Source organism: Anabas testudineus, chromosome 13, assembly GCF_900324465.2.
Source record: "Anabas testudineus chromosome 13, fAnaTes1.2, whole genome shotgun sequence".
In the NCBI taxonomy this organism is placed as follows: domain Eukaryota; kingdom Metazoa; phylum Chordata; class Actinopteri; order Anabantiformes; family Anabantidae; genus Anabas; species Anabas testudineus.
The window spans coordinates 17,240,374-17,263,833 of record NC_046622.1 but is presented as its reverse complement, the minus strand read 5'-3'; the positions used below and the strand labels follow the sequence as shown (position 1 = coordinate 17,263,833).

General features: G+C 38.5%; 1 protein-coding gene across 1 annotated transcript in view; it reads right to left on the bottom strand.

Annotated features, from left to right (window-relative positions):
* Window positions 1–205: 205 nt before the first annotated feature.
* The window catches only part of drd2a (dopamine receptor D2a), a 34,617-nt gene continuing 11,362 nt past the window's right edge, over window positions 206–23,460 (bottom strand). The window contains exons 2-8 of the mRNA XM_026375791.1: window positions 14,018–14,328; window positions 10,739–10,848; window positions 5,089–5,225; window positions 3,204–3,412; window positions 2,317–2,403; window positions 1,598–1,982; window positions 206–1,121 (exon numbers count right to left, since the gene is read on the bottom strand). Coding sequence (XP_026231576.1) covers window positions 925–1,121; window positions 1,598–1,982; window positions 2,317–2,403; window positions 3,204–3,412; window positions 5,089–5,225; window positions 10,739–10,848; window positions 14,018–14,296 — 1,404 coding nt within the window. The 5' untranslated portion in view covers window positions 14,297–14,328 and the 3' untranslated portion in view covers window positions 206–924. The remainder of the gene's footprint in view (window positions 1,122–1,597; window positions 1,983–2,316; window positions 2,404–3,203; window positions 3,413–5,088; window positions 5,226–10,738; window positions 10,849–14,017; window positions 14,329–23,460) is intronic.

Here is a 23,460-nt window from a genome sequence, read left to right as displayed (position 1 = left end):
GTAAACAGCAATGTCCACATTCAGATCATTAGTTCGCCAAGGAACAACTCCACTGCAGCAGTCGTCCACGTTACTTCCAGTAAACAACTGCAGATCAATCCTGGGAATAAGAGGGAGGCTGCTGAATGATAGCAAGCTTTTATGAGTGTATGTGTATACATGCAGTAAACACTGATATGAGTGTGGTATTCTACAGCGTCTTGTAACTTCCTTTATTGGACATCGTTTGCAATCATTTTGCAACATACATTTTATAAGAATTCAAGTGGGGGGGCGGTGAGCATGCATCACATTTCAATTGCAAGCATATAGTAACAGTTAATATGATAAGAAAACTATGTACAGAAAACAACAATATGAATTTTCAATTTATAAAATTGCAAATATGTGGATGTTGGCATTGCCACATTGTATAGCAAGTAAAATGTCTCTTGTCTTTAACACACATTCTAATCAGTGGTAGGTATTAAGATTAAGAGTTTACGTTTAACACTGCAATGAACACTGACTTGATATTTATATGATCTCTGTCATCAAAACATAAAGTACACACACATAATAGCAGTTTGCAACTTGTATGTGTGTTGTATACAGATGACTCCTTACATGACAAGCACAATGATTTTTAGAGAACAATGTTACATTTTCCTTTTCTCCATGAAACAGGTCATTATTACAGACATTTCATGTTTTACATTCAGTAATTTGGAGAACGAGACTCCACAAACAAATCACATATAGAGCCAACACGTCTTTCAGCAAGACACCGTCAGTTTTTCAGTCGCTCACTTCCACAACTTTAAAAATCAGATTGCAGTTTCCCCCCGTGGTGCGTTTTTCCTTAGAAGGATGAGGTATTTGCCAGAAGAGATGCTTTTATTCATCACTCCTCCCTCAGTCTGTTCAGACAAGTGATGTTGCCGTTCAGCAGTGCAAGATCTTAATGAACGCCTTTCGGAACTCGACATTAAACGTGGTGTATATGATGGGATTTACGGCACTGTTGACATAGCCCAGCCAAGTGAAAGCATTATACACCTCAGCAGGAACCTTGCATTTTGTGCAGTGGGTGTTCAGGATATGTGTGATGAAAAAGGGCAGCCAACATATGATGAATACACCTGGGGAGATACAATAAAAAAAAGAAATATCAGAAAAAGACAGAATGAGGAAGTTGAAGAAGGGAGCTCTTATATGAAACACCGTAATATGGAAGGCAATAGATGAGTTGGACACAGCGATTTCTATTTGTTGCATCACTGCCTGATTTGCTGTCAAGCTCTGTTTTAAGTCAGATGCAAATAAAAATACATGCACAGGGCGTGAGCTTTTATAAAGGCCTTTTTTTAAATGTACACTAGGTTTGCTCATGGTAATTTTGAACATAAATATTTGGTGTTGACGGGTTTAAGCACAGTCCCCTGCTAGTTTGATGTTGTCATCGCTGCATGCTTCGTGTTCCAGTGCTCCACTTTGATGCTTATATTCACATTAAACAGCATTTGCTTTAACTTTGACTTCAATATAACTGATTATAAATTATTTATACCAAATGGGAAATTTGAATAAAATATTCAGTAAAAGCAAATCGACTTACCAAGAACAATGGCCAGCATTTGAGTGGCCTTTTTCTCCTTCTGCTGGGAAATCTTCCTCTTGCTCATTGTTTTTACAGAAGTCTGAGTCTTGCCATTAGGTAAGGCCTGAGTCTGGAAGGCTTTAGCCACAATGGGTACTGGATCCCCCAGGCCTTCCTTGGCAGGATCTCCATTCTTTTCTGCTTTCTGGCCCTCCTCGGGGGGTGTAGGAGGTGCAGAAGTGGGGCTAGTGTTGGCTTTGGACACCAGTAGCTGGTGGCTCGTCGCTGGAGTGTCTCCAAGTGCACACTGTCGCTGCTGCTTCTCTTTTTGGCTGCTGCCACTGTTGTTCAGCTCGTCCAACTCCAGATCTTCCCCCTCATTGACTACGTCTTTAATGAATATCTGAGAATGTTCAACATAAGCAGAATAAAAAACATGGATTAGGGGTCATTTTTTCCTTAAGGTTTAAGGTACAGTGGCTGACGTTAAAAAGAGCAGCTAATAAATAGTTAAGGGATGACCACGCTTTCAGTCTTTTATGTAGGTTTACTGTGCCTGCAAAAGCAGGAATCGTGCCTTTTCCAGTTACATTTTCTAAGAGAAGTGCAGTAACTCTTCAAGGTGACACATTGCTAAATCTTTTATGGATAAAGTTTCCTTCAACTGAATGTTTTAGTTAAAAATATGTTTAAGCAAGAGATCTGAAGCATAGTAACAGAAGAAAAAGAACACATACCACTTTCTTCTTGTTGACAGGAAAATTCCCATTAGATTTAACAATCATGGTGCACAACCTCACATCCTCTGGATGAGTGCACTTATCCTGAAATGAAAACAGCTGTGTCAGGCATGGAAAGGGTACAATGTCAAAGCACAACTGACAAAACGGCTTTCTAAGCACAGGTTCCACTGCAGGTCAAATGAGGCTACCTCGGGCTCTGGTACAGAAAGGCTGTTTAGCAGTAATTTGATCCCTGTACAGAACGTGCGCTGAGATTACATCACTAAGATGAAACAAACCCATCTAAAAATGATCAGTAAGTGGTTTTATTTAAATGATCAACGAATATCTACTGTACCTACAGTCATCTGTCAGCATGCTGCAGCATAACGACTTCACAGATCATTAAATTATATAGTAATTCAAATCACAGGGTAAAGCTATGTATGCACAGACATGAGTAATGCAATGCACTAGATGAAAAGCATTACTTGGCTTCCAGTGCAGAGCCCACTGAGTTTAACTGTGTCGGTAAAATCAATAACCAAGACCTAAAGGTCATTCGAGGCCCTACATAATTAGTGTTGTGTGATGGTGCTTGACACTGAAACATGGCATTTCATTTCCATAGGTATAAGGGGAAAACCACAAGAAGTGCCTCAGTTGTCCTTCAAAATAAATCCTCTTCCTGTCAGGGTGTGTCTCATTTAAGGTATATTGTTTTATAATACTGTGAAATGACTGCATAATATTGTTAATTAAGTATAATATGGTTAAGAAATTTGTTTGTTTGTTTGTATTTTATTTATATAAAGAAATAAATGAACAAAAACATCTTCTATGTTCTGATGAAACCTCAGTTTAAAAAGGTTCAGAAAAGTCAGATTGCTCCATCAGTTCACCTTTAGTGAAGTGGCCACGTCAGGTTCAGCAGCCTGACAGATTCGCTGCTTCGGTTTGGTGTTTACACGTTTTCTGCGCTTCCTCAGGACCACATAGATTTGCACATAAACCAGCAGAGTGATGATGAAGGGAACATAGAAGGACACGATGGAAGAGTATACCACAAAGGCAGGATTGGCGATCACACAGAGAGACTCATCACGAGTGGCTGTGGAAATAAGCAGAGGGTGAATAAAGGCCTCAGACTGTATCTTATGTTCCATCCAAAATCTGTTGTGGCTTAGTTTGGGTTGAACTTGTTGATATGAACCTTCTGAAAATATGTAACTTCTTCACTCCCCTCAGAGGGAACCTGAGCTGGGTTTAGACCGTCGTGAGACAGGCTAGTTTTACCCTACTGATGAGGTGTTGATGCAATCCTAATACTGTAGAGTATTCACAATACTGCCACAGGCCTTCTATCTGGTGCCAGCTGCAGAGATCATATCTCTCCAAGTTTAGACGCTCGCCACTGGTTGGTTAATTTTAGATCTTACTGATTTGCTTTAAATCCAGCCAAACTCGCCCCAAGCTGCATCACTGACTATTTAACTCCCTGTACACCAGAGCACACGGTGAGGTGACAGGCCTTTGGACACACCAAATAAACTACAGGCAGCGTCAGATTAGCTAACAGTTGTTGCTATACAGTCACAGTTAACAACCAAGTCATCATCAATATGCCGTCGATGTCACAGTAATGTGTGGTTCATTTTACCAACTGTGTTTCTTCACACTTCAGTGTAGCTCAGGAGGTAAAGAATCATCCAGTAAAGAGGAATTGTGCAATTATACAAATTAAATTCAGTTTACTTGCCAGGTGGAGTACCTCTAGTAATTCGTTTTAATTTTACACCACATCAACAAGACAAATTTGAAGACTAATAAAATGAGAAAAAGTTTTTGAACCTCTATGCATACTAAACACTGTAGGTCAGGAAATCACAACTTTCTGGTGAGCTTCACACACTATATTGCTGAGATACCCCTTTAATTATGATTCATTGTCCACATGTCGAAGAGTCCTTGAACGCATTTTTTTCAAGGACCCATTCAAGAGATCTACACTACAGTCTAATTTAATGCATATGTGTCAGTGCCTGCGAAGGGCGTGAACGAAAGGCACTGTGAAACGATCTGGCATAAAAGCACTCTGTACTGTACACTGTCGTCCATTTACTGCACTGGTTGTCATGATCTGAGCTTCACATATCTCTGACAAACTTTACAGTTATACCAGCTTTCACTCTGTAGGTAAAGACACTAAAATTACATTAACAACAACATGAACATTGCAGTAGCTTAACATCAAATCTGGATGGCTTCAGGATCAGTGGCTGCCGCAGTGTGACTACATCTGCACTCGCTGCTCACTTGAAAGCAGTGGTGGGGCTCACGCATCCAAATATCTGAGTGCATCAAGTACTCAAAGGGATAAGCAGAGCCAGCAGACCTTCAAAGTGACAGGATGCAAGCCACAGTAGCTGGTCGGTAACAAGTCTGTGCCTTCTAAAAAGCCCTTAATCAGAACCTGCTTTAACTGTAATCCCCTGAAAAACCCCTGTTCTTTGGAATAAGCAACCTATAAGCGTGTGGTTCAATAAAGGTAGTTATATGCCAGTAATCGTTTACTGGCACGGGTAAGTGGAAAATTAAACTGTGCTTGTGTTCCCCCCCCCCTGCAGAAACTGCAAGTAGGCACTGAGATTTTACTTTAGTGAAGTATTTATGCAAATATGGTGAAGCATACATGACTACTGTAGTCTCCACCACAGTTGTCATGCACTATGAAAAAACATTTCCGTTTCAAAGACAGGAGAGCGGGTATGTCTCGTGCTCTCTTACCTGTGTTATTTAGGCCAAATAACAGGGGGCATGATATGGCAAAAGACAGTACCCACACCACAGAGATCATTACTGTGACCCGTCTCCTGGAGCTGTAGCGAGTGTTGTACAGCATTGGCATTGCAACTGCAGTGTAACTGTAAGGGATAAAAAAAAAAAAAAACATGTACATGTTTGTAGTGAGGGTTTTTATTTCTCTCTAGGCATGAAAAAAACAATGTGATTGAAATATTTTGTATAAACCTTTTTTCATTGAGGAAAAATTTACAAAAACATGAATTTAACAAACCGGAGTTTCTAAGATTTTCAACAAAAAGAAGAAGAAGAAGAAGAAGAAATGTTGTCCATAGCTCTACTAATCCTAACTCTAACCCGTGCATACACAAGAGAACAGCTTTTGAATAGCTGTCCACTGTAGTCACCACTATGCATGAAAGGGTAAATGTTTCCAGTGCACTTTCGTCTTCAGCTGAAGATTTCTTTTCTAAAGAGGACAAAAGAAGACACATACATAGACACACACCTACAAAAATGTTACACAAGGAAATGGTGCCTGTCATCTTGTAGTAAGTCATTTTTTGATGGTAGGCTGTAGGCTTTTGGAAACAATGAGGTACTATGAGGTAAGCTGTGCTTTTCCAGCAGTGTTTGCAAGAAAGACCTGATCGTTTAACCTCACTACAGTGGTTGACCTTATTCCCTTGCTCCAATCACCAGGAAATGCACAGCTTTTCACAGTTTCTTTTCCATTGATTTCTGTGTAATCTGGTGTGAAAGGCTGTAGAAATAAAGTCAAGTAGGTGAGACTTATAAGAGGTATTTTAAATGGGCTTATTTATAAAAACACAGTAAGGAAGTCAGAATAAAGCTATTTTTATTGCTCCATGTATGTTGCCATTGTGCAACACGCTGTCGTAAAGTATTGTAGTGTTGGGTCTTGTTGTGGCAACACGCAGGGCATTTTAAACTACACTTTATTTATTCAAGGATTTTTTTATGCTGCAATAACTGAGAAAAAATAACACGTGTACTCTACTCAGCTCTGTTCAGATTAAGATAATAATTCACACAGGACTTAATGACGCCCGGTTACGCCAATCAAAAGTCACTAAAACTAATGTGGAATCATTGCAAAAATGATGCTGGACTTTGTAATTTTCTCTCGTTTGAACTACCAAACCCCCATAGAGACAGTGTCCCTCACCCCAACTGGTCGAGGCAGATGGCCGCCCACCCTAAACCTGGTTCCGCTGGAGGTTTCTTCCTCTAAAGGAAGTTTTTCCTCTCCACTGTCGCCTAGTACTTGCTCAAGTGTTGTTGTTGGGTTTTCCATATAATTCTGTATAGAGTGATATTTTTCACTCTATACAGTGTCTTAAACCTTAAATACTGTAAAGTGCCTTGAGATGACTTCTGTTTTCATTTGGTGCTATACAAATAAAACTGAATTGAATTAAATTGTTCAGCATCTTGGAGAACACTGTCTGGGGTTGTCTTCCCCAAAATTATTGTTTTTATTCACTCTCCCTGCACAGTTTCTAAGTCTAAATCTAAATCCAAGACACTTGTAGTATTCTATGTATGTTGCCATGGCTGTGTGCAATGCACACCCATTACAATGCACTGTAATACAGTCTTGGGTGAAACAAGCCTTGGGTCCTCTCCAGTTGGCCCACAGTGTTGACACAAGGCCAGAAGATAACGAGTTTCATTGGGAGCAAGGCAAATGTTTTGACCACCTGCACCTGTGTCGTGATTTTTGGGCTGGAAACAGACCCCCTCTGCACAGGTGGTGTATGCTGTTTTTGATTGCATCACTTAGTAAAGGGCACACAGAGCACAGCCAGTCATACAGACAGCATTAGGTAGTATCCTATGTTGACATGGTCTCCTTCACTTTTACAAAGGCCTTTCACAGGGCTGATCTAAAATACTATTTAAAAAATTTGCTTTACTGAGTCTTATAGCAAATTCCATTTCATTCCTTAGTTGTCAGCCTATAACTTTACTGCATCAGTGCTCGGACAGACTCGCTACCCTCGACACGTCCCATGCAAGCTGAGCTTGCTACATTCATTCATGCACCAGAGTCAGACTGTAGAGTCAGCGCTTGTTAATCTGTGGATATTACTACTGATTTGACAACAGTTTGGATATGTTCGAACACTTTGGTGCATCCTACTGTTTTGTTGTTTTGCATTGGGATTTATTTATTTTCAACTTCATGCAGCCAACAGTTTCATTTCATTTGTTTCATTTCCATTTGTTTCTCTCTTATACGTAATACACTGAGTCCTGCACCCAGTACAAGTCAGTGGGGGGAAAAACACTAACATCGTGGTACTGTTGAATTCACTCTCACCAGTTTCATAGTGTTGTTTTTGGTTGCACCTTACCTCAAAGCCATTTCTCAGCATTAACATCTATCTTCTAACATATTCATATGATTGTTTTGACAGCCTGTGAGTGGTAGCCTGTGCTTTTTTAAACCATTCAAAAAGATCATTAGATGCATAACACAAATATTACTATGTGTCCTAACTGCTGTGATCTCAATGTCTGTAAAACAATTATGACTCCCAGAAAGCATTAAAGTAGGAAAGTGTCTTCTCGTTCAACATGAAAACCATCTGCCTTTTGACAATATAATTGGAGTTCTTATAAATCATATTTGGCATGTGCACAATGTTCATATCACTTCCTACACAAAGTTTTTGTCCATTAGTGTTCTGCTTTTAAAGAGGACGTGAAAAGCTTATTTGATTGTTGGACTGGACATTGTTGGAAGACACTCTAACAAAGTAACAACAAAGTATCTAACTAACCATTTCTTTCAGCGTGTAATTGTACAAATAAATTCATTTGAATGTGCATGTGCATTTTTCCTGAGTCTATATTTGTAAGAATGGATGAGGGAATATACTTTCTCTACATGCGATACACCCCAAGGTGGCCAGACTGTGTGGGCTTAGGGGAATTTAAATAAATCCAAAAAATCGGAGCCATGTCAAAAGTCCTCTATGTAAACACATGCTGTCATACTTTTCTTCGCATACAGATCCACAACAACAACAAAAAAAAAAGGCTCATAATTTGATCATTTAATCACCTCCCAATTTGCTCCACATTGGTGAACCTCAAGTGGGCAGGAAAACAAGAAACAAGAAACAATCCTTTGATGTATAAATCATGATACAGCCTGCAGATGCTAAATTGATAAAAGGCAACAAATTTGTCAATGACTCTTGTTTGAACTTTCAGAATGATTTATTTATTAATTTATTAGAATTATTCGGGATGCACCCAGAAGCATTCAAGCCATGGAAAGTAACTCTCGATACTGTCGCGTTCATCCTTTTTCGTGAACAATATTCGCACAACCCAGCGAGCGAGCACAAGTCATATATATAATATCTAAATGTAAATGCGGATGGCTTTCTTCTCTGCCATGCTTGTGACATTCATTTCATATACACACACAAACAATGATCAGCCGTGAGATTATTCAGGCTAATACGATTTTCCCCCATACGCGAGGCATACACAAGAATTCAGTCACTTAAATAAGAGTTGACATTGTGTCTGCTGGTGACCATGGTGGATAATTATGGATTTAAGATGAAAAGGCAGCCATGCAGAAAATCATGTAAAATCAAATATAATACAGAATTCTGGAAAATACTACGTCCTTGACATTCTTCAGGCTCCTCCATGAGAGGCTCATTTACAATAAACCCAGCTCCCACACTTTCAGTACATATTCTAGTTGTTAACGTTACACGATTACTTCCTACGGTTTTAATGTTGAAAGCTCAGCCTTTACATGATCCTCACACTAACAGCTCTCCACTGGAACTCTGCTTCTTTCAGTTGTGATGTACTTTAATATAGGCACTGCAATTAATCACTGAGTCATCGTGCCGCTTACATAACTACATAACTGAAATTATTTTTGGATGGGGCATTAATTAAATCCAGGATGCTGAGGGCTGGTGGCAAGACATGATGTACTTTAATGCATTGATGCTTTAAACTGTGCTGGGTCTGTTTGTTGATGTATATTTAAAGATGCTTCAATAATTGAGAAAACACTACAATTGAATATGTGTATCCTTCGGCTAGATAGTGTAGTGGAAAGATCGCTGCCCTCCATGCGGGAGTTGTGGCCTACCTCCTGTAGCAGTCCTTAGGCAAGACCTCCTAACGCTTACCCTGCCTGCCTTTGTACCTCACTTTTAAGTCGCTTTGGATAAAAGCGTATAGAGAATTGTCATCAGACCCTACAGTCTCACTCTCGAAGCTATCATGGTGTAGTTTACAGCTGCATTCGGAGCATGTCCCTGCATCTACTAGAACAACCTGTCACCGATTGATTACTGATTTTTCAGCAGCCCTACTGACCTCATTGCACTGCAAGCTTGTGAATTCATATGGATTAAACTATTAAATTCATTTTAGGCGGCTTTACCTCTTCCTCTCTTTTATGAGGTAATATTGTACAAGAGGTGTTCGTGAACAGTTCTGCATCACTGCAGCAAGTTAAACAAAACAAGATTGCTGAGATGAATTTATTCCACCTCTTTCTGTCACGGTGTTCACTTATCAAGTCGATATTTTTCTGTGTGCCACCTTATTTATTTTCAAATTTAAATGTATTTTATTATTATAGTCAGAGAAAATGAGCTCTATGTAAATATTTACCTCTGTTTAAATATGTTTTTGTTACATTATTTTTAGTTAGCCAGTTTCCATTATTCTATGCTTTTATGATGGTCTATGTCGTGCGTACCCCAAACTGTTTGAAATGGCTTTCAACAATGTTAAAATTGTTTTTCTCTTCTTTTCTAACCCCCACTGGGGATTTTAAAGGACTTTATAATATTAATTACATGGTTTAAATATAAATGACCTTTGACATATTGATATCCTTTAACCTCTTTTACAGGAGGATAACATAAGATTATGGGTTTTCTTTTTATTGTAGGAGGTAGTGTAAACTGAACTGAGCAGCCTTACTTCTCTTCCACCTCTTTGTATTTTCATTTTTAAATATTTTCTGTAGGTATTATTGGTTGTCTTTCTCCTATGTCCCTCTGTCTTATGAGTTTATTGGTCCTTCTGGGTTCAAGTGAATACGTATTTATTTAAATCACTGTTATTTGTCCACTTCTTCTCTATTCGTCTTTTATTCTATAGTTCATTTTACAATAAACAATAGTATATGGCTTCTTTAATAAAAACTTGACACTGTGCAGGAGTCCCGGACTTTCCCATTAAATGTCACTGTCCTAGGCACTTGGCTTACATGTATTCATTAGATATGCTCTTTGCTTTTTGATTTTGAAATTGTAGCAATTAGTATTGTAAAACAATTGTATTGCAAAATGTACATTTATAGCCATAGAGCATGTAGTGGCCAATAGTAATGATGGGTGTTACACTTCAATATGAATATACATTACACAAAGATGTTGTTTATGGAGAGAAATCTATGTGTGGAAGTGGCATTTGATCAGTGAATAGACATAGGAGATTTGTTGGTCACGCACAGAGCAGTTTCTTCTGGTATTTATAGGGTAAAGATTACCATTATGAATCTATACAGGAAGCATGACAGGAAAGACTGAACAATCTGCAATAGTAAACTCACCGATCAATGCTGATGGCACAGAGATTGAGGATGCTAGCTGTACACATCATCACATCCAGAGTGACAAAGATGTCACAGTGGATCTTGCTAAAGCGCCACTCTCCCACTACCTAAAAGAAAAAAAAAACATTGTAAATGGCAGTTTACAGCACAGTTAACACAACAAAGCCACTACACCTTGGCAGAAATGATGTGTTTTTCTTCTGCAACAAAAAGCAACACTGACAGTCAAGCCTCCTTGTATTATTTACACACCACTAACAGAATGGGAGGGGAAAAGAGAAAAACTCAGCCGTAGAAGGAAAGAATGGAGAAGATGAAATGCATAAACATAAAAGCAAAATCATATGGGCTGTGTTTTATGTGTTTTACAGTACCCTACAATATACCAACCCCCTCCTGAAAATTAGACTATGTTTCTATGAATATGTCAATATTGTGTGAATATGTTGATACTGAAATCAGAATAAATCAAATGTCGATCAAAAAACGCGTTTTTCGGTTACTCAGAACTTGGTTAGGGGAGATTTGTGTGTCAAGGGGCAACTCCTACCTCTCTGTGGGTGATTAATCTTTGTCCTCTTGTCTTCATAAAATTAAACGCCAGCTTAAAGAGCTGCATGTTGTTGCTAGTGTCTACAACACTGGTGGTAATTACAAAGTGATCTGACAGCCTAATGAATGTCCCTGTCTATGGTACAACCTCTGCTCTCTTCTCCTCTTGTTTTTTTTTTTTTTTTCGCATTTTATCAGGCATTTGCTGCTACTATTTGTCTCCTCAGTATCTTTACTATTTCTCTGCTTTCTGAATTCAGTTTGTATGTATCGCTCCTTTGTTTGTTAACCTCATTCAGTTTCTGTTCTGGATATCTGTCGTACATCTCACCAGCTCCACTAACATTACCATGCATTTTCTTAGATCCTTAAATCTTCATCAGTGCTACAACCCATAACAAATTCAAAAGCTTCACAAGAGCTGAAAACCATTATAAGACTTTGAGGCTGCAGCACAGCTCAATTTGCATCAGCATAGGGAAGCAGATTCAGTGTGTTCTGGACTGCTTTTACAGTATCATGTGCAAATGAAATATTCTAAATGAGGACTGTGGGACATGTTCTCATTTCGCTTCCTCACTACCCTCTCTCTCCCACATATTGCAACTCCGAGTGTATCAGCATTCTGGTTTAATTTGCAAAGGTGAAGTGTCAAGAAACTGAAAATACAATAATGGGGTCTGAGAAAATGGTTAGAAAGTGCAATGGAAGACGTCACTTATAATTAGGGTGAAATGAAACAAATGCCCCTTGCTCTTTCATCTAAACTGAAAATCTTTATGGCATTCGGAACAAGGAAAACATACAAAAACAATAAACCTAAAAAAACTAAACTAAAAAAGGGACCATTTCAAGTGCATGCATGATATTACATAGACAAAAAAGTTAACTCACACATTCATTAAAATACATATGCAAACATATAGCAGCAGTAATTACATAGTTATTAGTACATATTAAACTCATCAACTGCATAGCACATGATAGATGTCATATATACTGCTGTGGGTGTTTATTATTATTATAACAACCAGCAACACAACAGTCCTCACAGGTCTCCCATTTCATTTCAAATGATCTCAACGAACCAATTATAATGACCTAATAATGCAACTTTAATGATAAATGTTGTTTATATAAATTCATATAAAATGTTGAATCTGCTGTTTAACTCATGTCCTTGCTTGTTGCTTCTTCTACTCTGCCTGTGAAATCAGTACTTGTCATTCTGTCGGTCTTCTGTGAGTCTGGGAGGAGCTCTTACAAGTCTGAAATGATGACCCCGTGGGTGTCACAGTGATGTCATCTGGGATATCTCACCTCAGGCCTGCAGACTAAAAATCCATTAAACAAAACCTGTGTTTCAAAGTGTGAAATCAACATTTACTAGGTAGAAAGGGTCAAGTGACGTTGTGCTATTGATTCGCGTTATGTAAATGTAGCTTTCAGGAGCTTGGTCTTTATGAAGGACAATAAATCAAGATCTCAGCCTGTGTTGCTTCTATTTTGACCATTTATTTTACAATTTCAATTCCCCAGTTTTATGTGAGTGCAACATAAAATCGCTGGAGACCCCCATTAATCCACAAAGAAGAAGCCCTTAACAATGTCTGATGCTTGTTTTTGCCCTCATTATGTAGAAAGAGCCATGAGACACTAGTAGCTATGTCCACGATAAACAAAAAGTAGCAGGGGATGCCTGCAGAAACTATACAGAGCAGTTTAACACTGTATAGGCGCCATTAAAACATGTTATGCCAGCTGAGGCTCACTTTTCTTCTATGATATCAGAATTCATATTTTATTGTGAAAGTTTTATGCTACAATTTGGAGCTTTGATACATGGCTGATTACAATTCAGCTCCCACTTTTCCGAAACGCTTTGATGTAGGATCCCTCTGTGTGTAGCCAGCTGCCCATATGAACAGAAAAAACAAGTAAACAATTCTGATAAAAACAAAAACAGTGTGCAGGTTACATATTTCATGGATAAACAAACTTTAGTTTCATAATTGGTGCCAATGATCGCAGAGGGCTTTTTTGTTTATTTGTAACAATAATTGCATTGGGATTATACTGTGTAATACTCTCCACAAATATACAAAGGATTGTATATTTCAAGTGCCAAACTTTCTAATCATTAGTCTGCTGATTGTACAAACAAACAGGCTGAGGCCATGACATCCTATCTGATCTGAGTGATAATCATCATGACTCACTGTGAGACACAGGAGGTTTAGTATCCCTGTGGTCTTAGACTGCTTTTCTCTACATCAGACAGCGTGACCTAAAGCATGATGGTCAGAAATAACCCCTGGACTGAGAAGATAGACAGAAGAGATGAGCAAAGACAGAAAGATACTGCAGAGAGATATTTTTCTGCAAGATAGCCCCACATCCTGCTTGCTATTGATTTGGTAGATTGAAAACGATTTTGTGCTGAACGCCAGTCTCCGTTCTGTTTTAGATCGAGCTGGTTAGCAGCTGGTTTGGCTGAAACCCTTTTCACTGCTATTGTCTCGGTACTTGATATTCATACAAATGAATTTTAAATGCAAAATGAAGATATTAATTGCTTAATGTAAGCTCAGAAATGTTCTTAGCATTTCAATGACACAAGATAAACAGTGAGACACAGATATGTTTGTTCTCTACAGTATTTCAGATTATTAATATCTCTTTGTGTGTGTAAAGGCGTGGGTGTGTGCGCATCTCCTATTCTACCTCCAAGTAGACGACCCAGGGCATAACCAGTGTGGCCACGAGAAGGTCAGCGACAGCCAGGCTGACAATCAGGTAGTTGGTGGTTGTCTGCAGAGCCTTCTCTCTGGACACAGCCATGCACACCAGCACGTTGCCGAAAACAATGATGAAGATGAGCAGAGTAAGCAGCATGGCATAGTAGTTGTAAGGATGTTTCTGCTCCTGCTGGGTTTCGTTGAAGCTCCATGTTCCATTGTCATATAAACTGTCATTGTAGGCATACTGGGTAAAGACATCCATTAGCTGTGAGTGACGGAGGCCAAGACCAGGCCCTGCAAAACATACACAGAGAGAGAGAGAAACAGCACTTAAATATGAAAATTGCATTCATGTGGATTTTGCAAACAGTTTGTGAAGAAAAAACAGCAACATTATGGATAAATCTATATTCCTGACGTCTTTCATTTGCAGCAACTTGTCTATTAATCTCTTAAACCCTGCTGCACACAGTAATGGCTTCATCTTTATTAAATTATAGTGGGGATTCTAAATGTGTATATAATGTTGTAGAAAGCATCTACCACATTTCCATCTGATGAAACTATAGCCATAAAAAATATCATTTTAAATGAACTCAAAGGGAAGAGCTCAAGAATTTCATTTAGGAAGCAGCAGACATTCTTTACCAGGAAACAGAACAGGTTATGGAAGACGACAGTAAATAGGAAACATACAAGACAGAGCATTGTATACACATTTAGGCATGGGTGAAAGTAGGCTGGTACTGTGTACTACTAAGAGATTCAGTGGCGTTTCACAGTACTAAAAAGAACGAAGAGCGACTGCCTAGCACACAAAAATATTCAAAGCCAGTTACGGTACAGTAGCAATGTCAGGAAGAAAGCACATCTTCTAATGTTATATAATTTTAAACAATATTTGCTCTCCTTAATAACTGCTTAGAGTTCAGGGCAGATATTACAGAGGGAGGAAATCATAAAGATCATTTATGGCTTTTTAAGAAGTTGTAACAAAGTATAAGAAAACACAATTTAACAATGATGATTTATGGGTATTTCATTGTTTTGTAATGTTTTACTTGAAAAGTTCTTTATCTTTATGTTCATGTTAGTCTGAGAGTCTGGCATACAAACAAACAAACAAAACCTCATCTATGAAATTTAGTTTCATAGCACTACCAGAGGATATAAACTGTTTAATGTCTGTAATGTGTATTTGCAATAGGTTTTAGTCAGCAGTAGCATTTAAAAGCAGTTTGAACTTCAAAATCTAAGAACAAACCAAAAGCATCGTCATGTGTCAGCTGTAGTGAGACAAAGTCCACAGTGTCTGACAGATCACCATGATGGGAAAAGTCTAATTAGTGGTGCTGTTCTGGAAAACACATTAACGCAGAGTAAAAGTACCTCATATCTCACATTCAACATTTCACATTCATTTAAACTATGACATTGACAGTGGAGCGAGTTTATTAAAATTGTGTAATGACTTCCGTTATCAGACAGAAAAGATGCGTTCAAAGGAGGTTTGTTTGCTAAGCGAGTGTGTCACAAACCTGCCACACTCATCACGTCCATTAAAGTTTAATTATTTGGCATGTAGCCGTTTGGTTACTTTTAATCTAAAGTGACCTGTAAGTTACATATACACACACAATGATCAACCTGGGCTTTGGTTTCCTGCCCAATGTGGTCAGGAGCAACTGAGAATCAAACCTTTCCTTTGCAGTTTGATGACTTCTTTACCAACTGAGCTACATTGTTCAAAGACCTTGTGACTGTTGGTCAAAAAATGTAATTCTTCTGCAAACAAAACTGCACTTTGCTTAAAACCTAACATACTGGATTTTGTACAGGATACGTTTATAGCCTGGATGTTCCTTAAGAAGGTTTTAATACCCTTGTACTTCATATGGTTTCTTGATTTCTTTTACTTTTTTTTGTACCATTCTTCTGTGTTTATCTGCACCACTTAGTGGACTTGGCACTAGGTATCATACTCTTGTCAGATTTATTGTTCTAACTCTGTAAAACCTTTCACTGCAAACTTAATGAAGCTTTACATCTCATCTTTTTAGAATAACATCTAAAACACACAGCAACATCCTATTTAAAAAAAACCCTTAGCAGTGCAGTTCCCTTATACCTGTCTAGATGAATGTTTATGTCATCCTCCATTTCTCCCTAGCACTCTAATTGGTTTTACATCTTTTCAGGCTGCTGCTCCTGCTGACTGAGATCGACTTCAAATCCCCATCTACATCTAACTCATTTTACCTCTGTTCCTAATTTCATTTTCACAACCCAACAATTATTTTCTTACCACTGTAATTGTTTCTGTAGAGTAAAATTAAAAAGTGAATAGATGATACTGTACATTCAGTTCTGTGCCCTAAATGTGTCGACGCATGGCAGAAAAGTATTTGCACAGAAAGTGACTGGTAAGATTGTACCATACATTTTATAATTTATGTTTGGTCTTTTCCACACAACTACCTTTACCTTCAGGTGACTCCACACTATTAGGCCTACGCCATCACAATCTAGACTCTGCTGTTCCAAATTTCTTCAGTCAGTTTATGTTTTTCACAGAAGTACTTCTGTGTTCTGAGTCAGTTTATTTTTTCAAGCCTCGAAACAACACCACATAGCTACATACTAACAGTTTTTGGCTGTTATAATTGGTTAGCCTTGCCAAGTTAACTGTGTGAAGTCCCCCCAATGCAGTTCCAGTGTAAGTGATGGGGAACAAAATGTAGTTGTGTAGTTGTCTTTGTTTTGTGTGAGAATGCATTACTTAATTCACAGCAGGCAGACTTAGACAAATCAAAGGGGTATCTTTCAAAGCTACAGTCTTTTAGTGTTAATATGTCTCTGCTCAGCATGGAAACAGTACTATGTGAAATCACAAGAGGGAATTTTGTACTACATGGGATGTACCTTTGGAAGATATCCCCATCTTGTGGCCTAACGAGACTTCTACAGTAATTCCTTATGTTAACTTTTAGCTAAACTTCAGATATTGTTTTGAACATACATTGCTTGCACTCGAATCATAGATCCTAATATATATCACCACACATTCAGTATGTTGTCAAAAAATGAAATAATATAGCTGCCTTCAGCTGCTGCTTGTTTGCAGGTTTTTCTGCCTTCCGTCTCGTCTTCGGTAAGTGAAAAGCTTTTGGGTTGATATCAGGTGACTGATTTGGCCACTGAAGAATATACCATTTTTTTGCCTTGAGAAACTCTTGTGTAGGTTTTGCATTATCCATCTGCATTATGAAGCACCATCCTATCAGTATTGTACCATTTGACTGAATCTGAGCAGAGGGTATAGCCCCAATACACGTCAGAATTTATTGACAGCATCACCAATAAACACCAGTGTTGCTCGTCCTTCTTTCTAAAAATGTTACAAACTGTCGGCCACCTCCAATGTTTTCTCTGTGATGGGTTTGTTGTATTTATTCAGCCTAATGATGACTTACCTTACTTGCATAAACACTTGTTTTGGACCTCATGTTTGGAGTTACAGTGATCAACCACCAAATGCAAATATGACGCTCAGAACCACCTCTAGACCTTATACCTGCTTGATTACTAGTGGAGTAATGAGGAAACAAGTAAGCCCTAGCCATGCAACTCCTTGTCGGCATTTGTTCCATTATTTATGGGTGTGTCTATGAAAATTGCTTTAACTCTTTAATGACAATGGTGGTGGTGTATAGAGGAACTCTTTCTTTTGTCTTATATATGGACCTAACTGTCTATTGGTGCAGAAGCTGCTGAAATATTAACAGGCTGGCTTTACTACTGCATGCAATGACTTAGATTACAGGATAATTCATTTCTTATTTGTCTTTGCATATGTGACAACAGCTATTTATGTCCAAAATTCAATAAACAGATGAATGTAACTACATAATATATGTCGGTATTTATATACTGAATATCAGTGTGTTTTAAGTTCCTTTTCATGATTTATTACCTCATGTTTCTTGCACTTAGAGCTTTAACCTTTACTGTCCAGCAGCAGCTCTGGGCCAGTATTTAGTTTGGGGGTCAGGTTTTGTAGAGGGATGTAAGGGGGTTGTAGGGGATTCAGTCCAAAAATGATCAGGAGATAACTGTAGATAATAGATGGGTTCATGCCAGTCCACTCAGTAGCCAAATGTTTAATATTATTCAGAAGTTGACGAAAAGAGGTCACACTTGATACTGGTTATTGATTTTGTATCGGGCCTCAGTGTGTGCGAGCTGTTGCCAAGTGGTGGCATGAAAATTACGCTGCATGTGCGATAAATGGGCATTTAACGAAGTGCTAATGCAAACACTATTTTGGTCCAAAATAAGCACTAAAAGTGCACTGCATCACTCAATCTGCATTAACACAGTCCAAACCGCACCTCTGCTCCCACATGGGCGCAATGAAGTTTGCCGAGTGCCCCGTGGAGCTGTGTTTTTTCTTGAATGTTTTTTTTAGATAATATTTTAAACAATCTTAAGCATCACAATCTCATTTTCTACATTGCAGTTCCATCCTTCACCGTACAGTCACGTGTGCTTTGAGCTTAATATGGAGCTCTCGAAGTGACTTTAAGGGAATGCTATTTTTCTTCCATTCATTTGTTATACTTATCTGCCTCACTGCTGACTTGTGAAGGCCAAATTTTTCGGAGCTATTGTGCCCTTTCACAGCGTCATACTACAGTATATAAGCACAACATGTTCTTATTCATGAGTCCTTGAACATCTCTGTTGATCAGGACACATTTCACTTCTGAAGGACACACTCTCTTCGCAATTTGTGAAATGTTAATAAGGTTGAGTACATCTGACCGAAAGTGCATCTGAATGTCATTGCACTGATTAGATTACCTTAGATTTTCACAGATATTTGCGCAATTGTCCTGGCCTTAAAATGGGTATGTTAATTCCAGAAAATGTGTTTGTCTGCTGCTTTAGTTCAGCTCGGAGCTTTAGTTCAAGGCCGTCTAAAGCTGAATCCATTAATATTTATAGGAGCTGGATTTGTGCATAGGAACCTCTGATGTGTCCATATTGCATGTGCATATGTTTAAGTGAGCAACATTTGGGCTCAGTAGTCACCTAAATTAGCCAGCTACCAGAGGACGAGGGCAGAGGAAAGCCTCAGTGCGGAAAGACGGAAAAGAAGGATTGAGAAAAGAAGCGATGAGAAAAAAAAAAACAGAGTGAGAATAAGGGAGTTAGTGAGGGAAGAGTGCTCCTGTTAGGATGTGTAAGCATTGCTCTGAGGCACCAGTCTGTGTGTGTAGCCTGCAGATGCCCTGTGCTGTCTAATCTTATTTATTTACCCGTTCTACTTCTTTACTTACAGTACATGAGGCTGATCTCACTGCTGGCCTCATAACTGGTGCTTGCTTATAAACAAAAACTGTGTGACTCTCTCTCTCTCTCTTTCTCTGCTACTTTCAATATTTCATTTTCTTTAATAGTATCCTCTGCAATCTGTACCTGATAATAATATATTAGAATAGATATATAGATGAGGGTAAGATCTTCCTCTGCAGGTAAGTCAGAAGTCAGGATCGATGACCTGAAACAGATTCAGTGTTACGCTCAAGGAAACTTGAACAGAGTGATTACCTGCTGAATGTTTAAACCTGAACCAGCGCTCTCTATTTAAATGCAATGTCACTATGTCCCTGAATAGTTTGCACTGACTGTGTAATAGCTCTCTCCTCTACCTTAATGATACACTCCTACTGTGGTGTTAAGCATTACTGGAAGGTTAAGAGTGATCTATTTTCTAGTTCTTCTTCCTTTGTACACTTTTTAAACACATTGTTGTGCACGTACTCAGGGACTGAAACCACTTCAAGATCCAGATCCTACTCAACTCTGCAAGTGACGATTAGAAACATATTCCCTTAGGGACTTCGCTCAGCAACAAACACTGTCAGCTGTAATAGTTAGTGATGCCTGGCCAAGCCAGATACTCCGTTCTGAAAGAGTGAGAGGAAAATTGTGGTTTGTTTTAAGTTTAAAGTGTGAAGATTGTGAGAAGTGATTTTCTCTATTGAGCCAGAGCATGATCTTTGTCTAATCTTAACCAAGGAGTGTGAGCACCTGAACACAACAATGAACTAAACTAAAGTAAAGTAAATGTTGAAGTTTGAATATTTTAACAAAAAAATTATAAAATGTGTTATCTGGGTACACGGCATGTTCAGTGTCACTATATTCTTATTATAATAATAGAAATATGATTTCATTCCTTACAAAAACATATTTGAGAGAGATCAGGTTTCCCAGGCACTCCCTGTTGTTTTTCTTTCAATATTTTGGTATTTGAAGCAAACAGACCCTGGGGGCTGCACTGTATCATTTGCAGCACTTATGCTAATTAATTGTAAACTGATTTGGTGTGACCCAACTGATTGCTGAGTCACCTTATGTTTGAAACAAATTGCATAGCACTGAATCAGCAATCACATTTGCAGACAGCACAGAGGGGTTCTTTCAGAACAAATGACTGTTCTCAATCTCTTTCTACAGAATCATTCTTTAGACATGATCAGATCCGCCAAGAACATGATGAGGTGGGTCGCCCACACACGCAGCAGCAACAATAAAAAATCATCATGGGTAGAGCAAAAGGGACTTTCTATTAAAAATCTGAAAACACTTTTAAAAACAAAATGATCTCCAAGCTGGTTTTGGAAAATATTGCTTGTATTGTTTCCTAACATCAAAAGTACTACTTACAAAAACCTTTCTTCTCTAACAACACGACCGGTAACCAGCTCTTAGACTGGTGTACTGTAAGAACACAGAGCAGTGTGCACTTAAAGGCATTTATTCAAAGAGAACAATATGTTAACTGTGGTCCCCATAGGGCAGAAAAATTGTATTCATCAAGTGCACCCTGTGGTATTTCAGGAAATAGTTGTTTCTCCTTTCACGGCCTTGATGGAGGATTTATGATATGATTTGGGACTATCTCTACAGCCGTTCATCTCGCACAGTGAATATTAAATAGTGAATAGTTCATTTGATATTTACATTGCATACATTTTTAAAATATGGTACTTCAACACCTGACAAACAGCAAGCTACCGAAGCCAAAACTGCTAGCACAGCTACTGTGAAAATGATATTGAGAGGATGCACACATCAGTCACAGCAACTGGTTGGTAAACGGCACATCGATCTTAATATCAGACTCCCAAAACACTGTGGGACTGTGTCAGTGCTGATCAAAGAAAATTCCATGACCTGATTAAGGAAAGACTTTGGTCTTGGCATTAAAATTGGAGGGGAGACGTTTACATCCTCTAATAACTATTTGAAAGCCTATCACAGGGGTATGTTTGGAACATAATCAACAAGGAAGATCACTCACATATATAACTGGACTCAAAAGCTATATTTTTTTGTCTACTGCCTAATCGGGTATCATTAGTGTGTGTGTGATGTGATTAGTTCTTGGCACCAGGCCAGCAATAAAGGTTTCGAACAGAAACTTCCAAGTAGCCCAAACCTCATTAGAGGTGAACTGCAACTGACTGCTTCAGTGTTTCCTATTTGAGAGAACATCATTTACATACTTTTATAGAAAACCCCTGAGCTACTTTGCCAATTACTTAATAAAGGTTTATAGATGCAATTAGATACAAAGGCAGTGAAGCAACCCAGAACTGATGAGTAAGAGTAAGATGAGTAAATTTCTTTATGTATGCCAGTGCAATACAACTAAATATACTGCATCATGTAATTACGTCAAGATGCTAAATCTTTAATTTATTTTTCAACTTAAATATTATTGACTAAGTGGACTCTGGTGGTCTCCAAATCCAGATTTAATCTCCACTCAGCACAAAACTTGATCCTGACTGCTTGTCCATTACTATCAAAACACCTCATCTGTAATCTTTGAGGCTCAAAAGCCGCATTTGGGAAACCTTTAGTTGAAAATTAGTAATGCATAAACAAATAGAGTCTGTGATTGACATGTGAAAACTCAGCAAGAATAGACCGATATAGTACTTGTTCATTCTTTCTGAGAAAAGCACGGCGCCAGTGTGAAGAGCGGTAAAATGTCCTCAGAGTAAGGCAGCGAGAACCACAACACTGACCTAGCTGAAATGTTCATGTCTATACCAGCAGAATCAATAACATCAAGTGGACAACAATACCGGGCAGGTGAAACAAGACACAGTGCAGTAAACTCACCAATGAACTCTTACATTAAAGTCCTGTTGTAGTGTCCCAGCTGTCTAACATATTGAGCATATTGAGTATTACGTCCAATCAGGCCCTTTTCTGCTCATCACCTCTCACATTGCTTGTTACTGTCAATGTGTTGTTTAATAAAGCTAAAAATGAAATGTGTGAATGAAATCATAATTATATATATATATACTCATTCTGCTAAAATAATAATGCTAAAGTTGCAATGAAGAGAAGGTTTACTCCCTCAGAGGAAAAATTGGCCTCTCCGTGTCTGTAAAGGTTGAACTGTCTTGCTGATCAATACCAGTTTCTCTGTAATTATTTTTCAAGGCGCTGCAATATCCTGCTTTGAAAACCCATCTTTCTCTCAGTGCTTTCTGTTTTCAAACATGCACTTCGTAAATCTCCAAGAAGACAGGACTTAACACAAGCAAACGGTGTCACCCGACATACTTTGTTTGTAGCCTATTGTGGTGTCTTTTGCAGCACTCCAGTAATTAGCCATGCTTCTAGTTGCTTTTGTGAAAATGTGGCTCTAAAATTTGTGTGTTGTTTTAGTCGCATCTATTTGGGGCAACAGTGAGCAGTTCCAGACACCTGTCAGCGGGGTGACAATCCTCCACATTGCTGTATTATCCTCTTAGCTCAGAGATTGCTGTGTGAAATGTAAATAAGAACATCAGTCAGTAAGGTGTTGGTTTGACAACTCCCACACATATACTGAGATACATAAAATGACCAGGATGCTACTGGGAACTTTAACTTCAAAGAGGAAATTTACAATCACAGATAGAAAGTGAAGAAGCTCAGTGGGTGTTCTTCATGTCCTATTAAACAAGCCTGGCAGCCAGCAAAGTAAACAAAGTGTGAAAGCAAAGCTAAGAATAAAAAAAGTATCAAATGGGCTATTATAGCTGAAATGGCATGAAAATTGTTGCACCAGTTGCATCATTTATTTGATGTGTAACATAACATAATTATTTTTGATATCAACTCGTGGTCCTTGTTCATGTTGTGTGTTGGTCTGTTGCCAGTAAGCTAGAGACATGAAACGCTCAGTCAAATCTTTTTAGATCAAATCATGCTTTTACTGTTTACTGTTTACTAATGTTAAGAGCCACGAATGTCACCCAGTGCAGCGGTGTGGTTCACTGATAACCGATAGTCTTCGGACAAAGGTAGATCTCTCAGAGTAGAAGTTATTCAGCGTTGGTTTTAGTCTCT